This window comes from Branchiostoma belcheri, unplaced genomic scaffold (assembly GCF_001625305.1).
Source record: "Branchiostoma belcheri isolate BF01 breed outbred unplaced genomic scaffold, Haploidv18h27 scaffold313, whole genome shotgun sequence".
Classification (NCBI taxonomy): Eukaryota; Metazoa; Chordata; class Leptocardii; order Amphioxiformes; family Branchiostomatidae; genus Branchiostoma; species Branchiostoma belcheri.
The window spans coordinates 1-11,103 of NW_017803925.1; the positions used below are offsets into that span (position 1 = coordinate 1).

General features: G+C 39.3%; 1 protein-coding gene across 1 annotated transcript in view; it reads right to left on the minus strand.

Annotated features, from left to right (window-relative positions):
* Positions 1–3,040: 3,040 nt before the first annotated feature.
* LOC109474740 (dephospho-CoA kinase domain-containing protein-like) overlaps positions 3,041–11,103 on the minus strand; it is a 12,513-nt gene continuing 4,450 nt past the window's right edge. The window contains exons 2-5 of the mRNA XM_019775098.1: positions 10,440–10,576; positions 6,631–6,834; positions 5,111–5,201; positions 3,041–3,639 (exon numbers count right to left, since the gene is read on the minus strand). Of these exons, the coding sequence (XP_019630657.1) occupies positions 3,360–3,639; positions 5,111–5,201; positions 6,631–6,834; positions 10,440–10,551 (687 nt within the window). The 5' untranslated portion in view covers positions 10,552–10,576 and the 3' untranslated portion in view covers positions 3,041–3,359. The remainder of the gene's footprint in view (positions 3,640–5,110; positions 5,202–6,630; positions 6,835–10,439; positions 10,577–11,103) is intronic.

Below are 11,103 nucleotides of genomic sequence, written 5' to 3' on the forward strand. Positions count from 1 at the left end.
GAGCGTTCACATGGAGCCACTTGAAACCGGCTTCGGGGTAAACCACATGTAAACACGGCCTAATACAGACTGAATTCTAAACGTTTTGGAAAAAAAAATGTCACAACTCCTCTTTGTTAATGACATTATGAATGTATAGGTGAAGAACGTTTGAAACGCTTTAGGCTCCGTTCACTGGACTGCTCACAGATAGATATCTTCCTCCGCTTGCCCTTATATAGAATAAATGCATCACGCGATTCCTCTGTACCAATCACTGCACATGACAAGTAGGTAATTGAATGATTGTGCGAGTGAGTTAGTAATAGTGAGTGAGTGAGTGAGTGAGTGAGTGAGTGAGTGAGTGAGTGAGCGAGTGAGTGAGTGAGTGAGTGAGTGAGTGGACAATTTTTCAGACAGTATGTCAGTGAGTCCAGAAAGGAACTGGAAGCGCAGTACAAGCATATGGGCATAGATGGATAGCCGAAGGTAACGTTTGTCCTATTGATAACCATGCACGCACTTGTATACACAAAACACACACACACACACACAAACATACACACACACACACATACATACATACACACAAAAACACACACAAACACACACACACAAACACATACACACAAACACACACACACAGAAACACACGCACATACATGTGAACAAACGCCTTTGCGCACACATACACGCACGCACACAGCACTGATAGGCAATTCTTTAAAAAGTGCCATGGCGAATGTTTTTTTTTATTTCAATATTTATGTGTGATGTGTTATATGATAACTAGTCTTGTTTATAAAGGACTGAGAGCTTGTTACCTTACTGTAGGGAGAATCTATTTGCCAGCAATATATATAATGGTTACTCCCCATTTTGATGTTTTCGTGGTTTATAATGTACACCATGTTTCATCTTTTTCTTTCCATGAAGACCACGAACAGCAACAAATAGGATGGGAGCTCTGTTGCCAATTAGAAACAGGAAGAGCAAGTGACATGGGCTTATATATCATTTCACCATAGATTGCCCCTTGTATAGTAGAGATAGACTCATATTTTAGCCATGTATTAAGTATATTTCCCAACTTCAGATATTTGACTAGTAAAGAGAAATTTGTATTCCTTTTAACTTTTGATAAACCTACTCTAAGTAATCGCACAGCCGCATATATTCATACAATCACTACTAAGCGAGATGAAGCCGAAAATAATAGAAATTAGACATTTATTTAGTATATGTTCATATGTATGTAATGTATATATGTTTATGTTCATGTTCTGTACCCATGCGACCTGTACTTAGTTCTGTAGAACACAAATGTACAATAAAGGTCTTCATTCAATATATTATTAGTCCATTGGCCAGAAGAGATATTGGTACCAACTGAGGTGGCAAATTCTCATTATGATTTTTGAAAAGAAGGGTGTCTGTGGAATTTTTTTTTATATGATAGCCGTTGCATATTGGCAGATTTGACCTTGCTATCTGACCTTGAACTTTGACCTCATATGGACCGCGTCCTTTTATAACGCAAAGAGGAGTGGTAAATAATCAAATATGGCTTACTTGATAGACTGATAAAAACATGCAGGAACCAAGAATTACAAAAGTGTTAATTTTATTTCGATATATCATTTCTACGAGAAGTTATGAGCTTTTACAGGTTTTTAAGGTAAAAAATGGTAAAAAGAATCGAACGTTTACTGTTCAAAACCTGTCATATATCCATATTACATATTTGAGCCTGTTTCATGCGTCCATATTAGATTCGATGTGGCATTTCCTACATTTCAAGCTTTCAATCATAAAAATTCGTCAGTTCTATCCGGAAATATGAGTATCTAAAAGTTCTATTCCCACAGTACTCTCCAAGCAGAGGTTTGGGTTTTGGGGGTATTTTTAGCGTGTTTTTCGGCTTTTTATCGGGGTTGCTCTTTTGCACTGAATTTTCTCCCCACCAAACCCAAACTAAACGTGGGTTTAGTGGGAAAAAATTCAGTGCAAAAGAGAAACCCCGATAAAAAAAGCCGAAAACACGCTAAAAATACCCCCAAAACCCAAACCTCTTCTTGAAGCGTATTCCCACAGGCCTTCTGTAGGGGAGACAGGAACCAACATACATCTCTATTCTCAACAAGGTTCTTAACAGTACTGAATCTGACGGTGGGAGAGGAGTCACAACAGTTCAGGAAACCTGCATTTATGGTGTAACTTGTAAGGCGGCGCTGCATCGCAACCTTCACACGAATACGTCTGAGCAAGTAGGCCTATAAAAACCACATCAGATTAACATTACTTTAACTTAGCATCATCAATGAGAAATTTAAACATAGATGCAAAATAGAAAAAAAAAAATCAATTTACAGCATTTGAATTGGAATTAAAATCAACATTAGAATTTTAATTGTAACTTTATTCCATGGCAGGTATAATGTATAACAGCTTGTGCATAATGGAAGTTGAACTATTAGCTCTTCTTCATCTGGTCGTGAGCGGTTCACGGATGCTCTCTATTAGCTAATAGCTAAGAATATTATGATACTCATCTTGTTTTATGAACAGTGAAGACACAAAATGTTTATTACTGTATGTTCATACTGTAATTTAGAAGATTGAACATCATTTTGAAGTACATGTAGAATGTAGTTTGTACAACAGAGTTTAACTTTCTAGACTGAAAATGACAATGTTTTCCTACTTTATACACCTGATAGTATAAGTAATACAGATTTTCATTTCATTTTTTTTATCCTATATATAGTCACACCAATTTAATTTGTTGTTTCTCGAATTTTTTCAGAAAAAAATATGAAGCAACAGGGCGAAAAAAAAACAGGCTAAGGCACCCCATGATGCTGAAAATGTTACAATATGAGCCATGAAGTGAACATACCAGGCTAGTTTATAATCAAAACAATAGATCAAAACAATAGATTTTGAACTTTTAATGAAACAAAATTGCATTTTTACATTGAAAAACTTTAACAGCTAAGAAAACAGAAAAAAGGACTTTCTTCAACCGTTGGGACCAAAATACACCTGAAATTGTTTTAGAACAAAAAAATTCAAATCTGAAAAAAATGGACAGGGTGAATCCAAGAAACAACAAATTAAATCGGTGTGGCCTGTATACCTACATGTAACATGCCTGTTCTTACCTTTTCACCATCACATAGAAGTGATTGAGAAGTTGAATTTAGTTAATAGACTATAGTGCTAGTGCTAAGTTGACCTTTGCTTAACTCAGTAGGTACTTTTAAGTACCTACAAATTAAAATTTGTACAATAAAGGTCTCCATTCATCATTCATACATCCATTCATTCATTCACAATGACAATATTCAAAGATTCCAAACATTTAAAAGCCTCCTTTTTTAACGAGTTAATATATTTCTGAGGAAGAATACTGCATACAGTAGGACAAGTATGCCCAATACAACTATGAAAACTACTCTTTTGTAGGAAGTACACAATCGCTGATGTAACACCAAGACTTGCTCCTTAGTAAACTGTAAGTCTCCAGAGTTCTCAATGATGTGATCGGCAAGCTCTATTTTATTACACAGCGGCATTTGTGCTTGCATCCTTTTTTGCGCCACTTCTTTTGCATAATCGTTCCTTGCCATCAGTCGCTCAAGTTGTGTTTCCTCATCACTGAAAAAAAAAGAAAGAAACAAGACTGGCAATGAAAACATACATTGCCATGGCGACTGTTGTTGCTGTTAGGGTTATTGTTTGCATGGTACTGCCATTATTTCATGATTTTGAGAAAGACTTGGTACCTGTTAGTCTAGACAGATACAGTGCACTCCTCCTTGGAGTGTATAGTGAATGAGCCCAGGGTCACAGAAAGTAGGGCCATCTGGGGCAGACAGGTCTTCCCAAGGGCTTCCAGGAATGTGGGCATAGATGTGGGTCAGAGACATGCCTGTGGACATTCCATTCCTGTGGACAAAATGCCTGTACCATTCCTAGAATTCTTGCAAACTGCACACAATACTGTACCATTAGGCTGCTCCCTGAGACGTCGCCAAAAATATTCTCAACACTAAAATGAAGACAAAATGTACAATGCATTCCTTAAAATATGAATGCCAACTCTCAATTTCTGTAGTTAAAACCTTCCCAATAATGTTTTGTACATCTTTATTTCTGAAGTGTACAAACCTCAGGGATTACTGATTTTAATGAATTTAATATTACTGCTAATAAAACAGGAGATTTAGCAGGTAAAACAGAATATTATATGTAGGCAGACATGGGCTGAAAACAAATTGTTAAAGCTTATATGTATACCTTTGGACAACCCTGCATATAATAAAAAATGCATAATTATGAATTCAAGGCATCCAACACAGTGTCAAGGTGGCAAAAATATTATGGATTTGGAAATCAATTTAAGATTGTCATTTACTAAACAATTTTTAGTAGATTATTTGGATTTCATATCTCAAACCTTTGAAATAGCTCAAAAACAAGCTACATTTTTGGATACTGCCTGTATATACATGTAGCTAGAACCATCCTATGATCAAAACAAACCATTTTCCATCGGTGTCAGATTCACATTTTATGCCTCACAGATATCAGTATGCCATGGGATAGGGTTGATTCAACTTTTACTACATTGACAATGACAATGAAGTTTATTGCATATTCATGCCCCAGTGGGGCTAAATGCATTCTTAAGTTACAAAAAGGATTAGTCAAACTATGGTATGTTCTATCTATATCCATCTAAGCTGTACATATTTCTTCATTAGAATGATGATCACAAAATTGACTTGGAAAATTCAATTTTCCCCTTCCTGAAACTAGATTGAATACCTTCAACCAGCATTAACCATGTATCTGGTAGTGATGTCGGCCCCCGTCACGGTTTAGTGAATCGAAGGGTGATGGGCCCTGAACAAGACCCATCACCCTAGCAACAGGGGCCGACATTGTCTTCCAGTGATTGACCCAGTGTTGATGTCACACTTCAAAGAAGCCACGTGACAAGCCTCACTTGGTCAGTCTACTGAGGAAGACCAGAGTGACTGGTGGAAAGCTCTTACTAGGTTAGAGACATTTATTGTGTTGGTTCAAAAGTTTTAACTTTAAAAGTGTAGATTCTATAACATACCATGACACGACCACTGTGCTGTACAGGTACTTGTGCAGCTTACTGCCCGTTTCAAACAGCAGGGGAATGTCCAGTATTGCATATTTGTGACCTAGAAGAGAGAAAAACATAACAGATCTGATGATCAGAAAATCTAAACAGATTATTAAAATACAAAATAAACCTGGTTAAGAGAGCTATGATACGAGTACATCAAAACCAAGTACATGGACCACAGCAGGTTACATCGTAGGTGCAGGTAGACATCAGAAATACCTGCAGAGCTCCAATTTTACCTGCACTAACCTGCATATACCCAGTACATGGACCAGTGCAGGTTAGGTACAGGTAGACATCAGAAATACTAGTACTTGCACAGCTCCCATTTTAGTTGCACTAAGCTGCATATACCCAGTACATGGACCAGTGCAGGTTAGGTGCAGGTAGACATCAGAAATACCTGCACAGCTCCAGTTTTACCTGCACTAACCTGCATATAGCCAGTACATGGACCAGTGCAGGTTAGGTGCAGGTACACATCAGAAATACCTGCACAGCTCCAATTTTACCTGCACTAACCTGCATATACCCAGTACATGGACCAGTGCAGGGTAGATGCAGGTAGACATCAGAAATACCTGCACAGCTCCAATTTTACCTGCACTAACATGCAATACCCAGTACATGGATCAGTGCAGGTTAGATGCAGGTAGACATCAGAAATACCTGCACAGCTCCAATTTTACCTGCACTAACATGCAATACCCAGTACATGGATCAGTGCAGGTTAGGTGCAGGTAGACACCAGAAATACCTACACAGCTCCAATTTTAACTGCACTAACCTACTATATACCCAGTACATGGACCAGTGCAGGTAGACATCAGAAATACCTACACAGCTCCAATTTTAACTGCACTAACCTACAAATGTACATATACCCAGTACATGGACCAGTGCAGGTAGACATCAGAAATACCTACACAGCTCCAATTTTACCTGCACTAACATGCAATACCCAGTATATGGACCAGTGCAGGTTAGGTGCAGGTAGACTTCAGAAATACCTGCACAGCTCCAATTTTACCTGCACTAACCTGCATGTTCCCAGTACATGGACCAGTGCAGGTTAGGTGCAGGTAGACATCAGAAATACCTGCACAGCCCCAATTTTACCTGCACTAACCTGCATATACCCAGTACATGGACCAGTGCAGGTTAGGTGCAGGTAGACATAAAAATACCTGCACAGCTCCAATTTTACCTGTACTAACCTGCATATACTCAGTACATGCACCAGTACAGGTATAAATCAGAAATACCTGCATAGCTTCAATTTTACATGCACTAACCTGCATATACCAAGTACATGGACCAGTGCAGGTAGACATCAGAAAAACCTGCATAGCTTCAATTCTACCTGCACTAACCTGCATATTGTATATATATAATTATATACCCAGTACATGAACCAGTGCAGAATAAGCAACTGGCTGATTGTTTAATGTTAATTAAATAACTTATTGACTTATTAACTGTACCTCGACAGAAGAGTTTGATGACTTGCCAGACCATCTCCCTGTGTATAGCTGGGTGAGTCAGTGAATTCAGCACCTTTCTTTGCTGTCTGTCACTGAAGATGATCCGTCCCAGTCTGTCCCTGTCCAGCCGACCGTCCTCCTGCAGAATCTCAGAGCCGAAATGTGCCACGATCTTCTTCAAGGTCGGCGTACCTGGTTCAACAACTGTGAAGGTCAAAGGTACAACAATTTTTTGTTTAAATTTCCAACATATCCATCAGTTAGTAGTAGTATATTCCTCAATCAGTGACTCTTTTGATAGGTATAGAAACATGTACCTCCAAATTTTCCATGTACCTCTTGATCATGGAGTGACCTAGTCTCGCGAGAACATGAGACTAGGTCGAGACTTTGAAAATTTGGAGGTAAGTGTTTCTACCTATCAAAATAGTCACTGATTGAGGAATATACTACTAACTGATAATTCTACGTGACTGATGAACCTCTTCAACAACATGTACATGTACGTCACAAGACGTGGTGACGGCACACTCAAGTTTTTTCAACTTATATTAATGCCGCCACCAACACAGAGGACAATACAATACTCATTTTCACCTGAGTGAAGTGAGGAAACTCGTGTAAAGTGCCTTTCCCAAGGGCACAAGATCAGTGGCATGTCAGGAAACGAACCAGGGACCTCTAGGTTCCGAGTCGAGCACTCTGCCGCTACGCCACACGACCCCACAACAGATTTGACCTCAATCATATTTTATTATAAACTAAAGCTTAACGACCCCAATGTTATTAGACCTACAATGTAGTACCTATGACAAGAAATACTAGTACTATCTGTTTTAGTAGTAAAAATTTTACTATGAAAATCTGCAAGACTCTTTCCATTCTACCTGACAAGAAATTGCATACAGGACAGCTGCTAACAGTACTACTCAGCTGGACTGTCAGACACAAATGTAAGAAACAGGAGGAGCGGGTAGAAACAGATAAAAACCCCTGGTCCTGGGTTAGCTTCAAAATCAGATGCTCAAACCACTCGGCTAAAAGGTCTAGACCCATCGGCCGGGTCAGTTGGTAGCGCCTATAAACCTCCCGCTGTTACACAAAGACTAAGTTTTAATGAAAAACATTAAAAAACGTAAACAAAGTCTTGATTAGGCCCATACTTTGTCTTATGTCTTATATAACTCTTATCAATTTTAATTGTGATGGTGTTATTCACGGCGGTCAATTTCTAGGGTAAAGTTTCCAATTCTACGGAGGGGTATCAGGTTACCGGGGTTCCACGCGCGGCTTCCGTGGTGCCAGTCTCAGCGGTAAACATTCTTTTCATCAATTATAAACAGTTTCACGGGGACTCTCTTGTCCAAATGTGATAAAATCCGCACTGCATATAGCTCAAATGTTGGTGTTTTTATTACAATGCTTAAATGTGCGTGAAATCACTCTCAACGCGTCAAATGCTTATTCTAGAACAATCGACGTCAATATCCAAACAACTGATTTAAACCGACCCCAAATCTCTCCGAAAATTCCACATTTTTGCATTTTAGAGAACAGTATAACAAAATTAAGATTTGAGTCGGACAGTTTTCTTTATTTCAAAGTTAAAGTGTTGCTAAGGTAGAAAAATTCGCCAAAAAATGCACTTTTTCAACTTCCAAGGCGGATAATTCCAGAGCGCCGCCATCTTTAAAAAATCCGTCCGACACAGATCGAGATTTTTGTTTTACCTTCAATTCAAAACGTTTTTGAGGTAAATTGAATTTGTTTTTCTTGCGGTTTAAATACCATGTTTGCACGCATGTCAGGCAGGGTGAGTAAGTGCAGGGGGTAACTTATATCCCCGTAAACAACAATTACGATCTTCAAGGTCACACACCATGACGGCAGTAGCTTCGTTACATGTTACATATCCACTATAAAACAGGGCATAGATATACTGTCCCGAAATCGGTTTATATCTGTGAAAAGGTGGATTTTTTACTGTTAGGCGGTACCCGTGTAAAAACGGGCTTGAAGCCGCGGGTTTACTGTACATGACCGCGGATAACCCCGGATCGAACGAACGTTCGGTTCGATTGACGTCATATCGAACATGATTCGATTCGAATGACGTCATATCGAACATGATTCTGTTCGATGAAAAGGTTGGAATATTTGGGCCCAAATTTGACCATCGTGATTATAGGGTGGTACTGCCTTTATGTGTACTTTAGAAGTGATACATTATGTTTGTCCACAGTTGTTACTGAATATAAGTAGATGCACGCTTCTTTTACTAAAGTTGCCAAATCTAACAGAAAAATAGCCTGGGTGCCAGACCCATAGCACACTGGGCACAAAGCATCTCAGTGAGCATGGGTCTGGTAGGATCAGATGGACCTGTCATTCAAACGCTCAGTATTTGGTCAAAACATCCCATTGCAACTTTATCTTTGAATGACAGTGGCCACCAGCAGATGAGATAAAACTGTAGATAAGGCCACACCAATTTAATTTGTTGGTTCTCGGATTCGCCTCTTCATTTTTTTCTGATTTGCAAAAAAAAAAAAAAGATTCTGGTTCTGAATCAACTCAAAAATGCTCATATTTTGCCCCCAACAGTTGAGGAAATTCCTTTTCTTCCTAGTTATTATAGTTTTTTCCATCTATTAATGCAGTGGTTTGATTAAGAGTTCAAAATTTATACTTTAAATTTTAACCCAGCCTTTTTTGTTGACTTCATGGCTCATATTGTAGCATTTGGGGCTATAATAGGATGCCTAGACCTGTTTTTATTTAAATTTATTTTTTTTCGCCTTGTCGTTTCATATTTTTTCTGAAAAAATCCGAGAACCAACAAATTTAATTGGTGTGGCCTAATGTGTATTTTGTCCTGGTGTGTTAGAGGACTGTTACCTAAACAAACAGGAAAGCTTGGGTTGTACACAACTTCTACTGTTAAACTAAGTTCTGCTGTTATTTTGGAAAATAAACTCCAAATACACCTAGAAAACTGATACTAGAAAATTGACTGGTTAAATTGATTAACTGTTGAGCCCAAGATTGTCTCCTGCTGACCAATGGTGGTACCATGTAACAGACTACCTGTGGTGTGAGCGGCCATCAATCACAGCTTCTCCTCCCTATGCTGGAGAGCCTTTCCCAAGGCTTTCTACCAGACCCAGGCTCACTGAGATACTTCAGTCCAGTGTGCTATGGGTCTGGCACCCGGGCTAACAGAAAAAAAGTGAGTTCCCATAGAGAGATGCATAAAATCTCACAAAATTAGTGTTAGATACTTAACCTGCACCATACATTTATACTTCATTCTATGGAAACTTTGTAAGAAACAGGGGAAGCCAGTAAAAACCCTTCTGGTCTCGGGCTGGGGTTCGAACCCACAACCCCTCAGGCACCAGTGCTTCATAACCAGACGCTCTAACCACTTGGTCGAAAAGGACTAGACCCATCAGCCTGGTCAGTTGGTAGCGTCTATAAACCCCCCACTCTTACACTACTCCCCCTTTTCTTTTAAAGATTCGTCCTCGAATCTTCCAAATTCGACATCCCTGGAGCGGCACTCTTTGCCAGAACTCTCAGGGCCGGTGTGGAAACCACTGTAAGAAACAGGAGGAGCCAATAAAAACCCTTCTGGTCCTGGGCCGGGGTTCGAACCCACAACCTCCCGGGCACCGGAGCTTCATAACCAGATGCTCTAATCACTCGGCCGAAAAGGTCTAGACCCATCGGCTGGGTCAGTTGGTAGCGCCTATAAGCCCCCAAATGTTACAACTTGATACAACGTAATCATAAGACACTTCTCTTACCATCCTTTGCTATTTGGTCAGCATCAACTACAGGAACCCCCAGTTGTTTAAACATGGCTGACACTGTACTCTTCCCTGTGGCTATACTGCCTGTCAGTCCTACCAGCAGCATGGTGGCTGTCTGTCAGTCATGTACCCTGCAGGATAGAAAAGAAAAACATAAACAACACTAGAAGTTTATTCATTTATTTCTGTTTTATTTCAACAGGGTAGAAACCTCAGTGCTATTTAAAACCTCTGCTTTTCAGGAATGCCCTGTAACAAGTGACACATGGAAACAATGAAATTGACACAATAAGGCCACACCAATTTAATTTCTTGGTTAATGGATTTTTCTAGCAGAATAATGGAGCGGGCGGGCGGGTGAAAAAAATAAAAATAAAAACAGGCCTAGGCATTCTATTATGGCCCAAAATGGTACCATAGGAGCCAAGAAGTCACCACACCAGGCTGGTTCACTTTAAACAATGAATTTTGAACTTTTAATGATACCATTACATTAAAAGATGGAATAACTACATATGTTTGAGAAATACTTGCACAAAATATTAAATGTACATTATGCACACCCATCCGAGGGCTAATATTTTTTCTGCATACCTGCACTGTACACTAAGTTACTAACAATCTATAAGCATCGATGGATTACAGTAAAAGCTGTTAA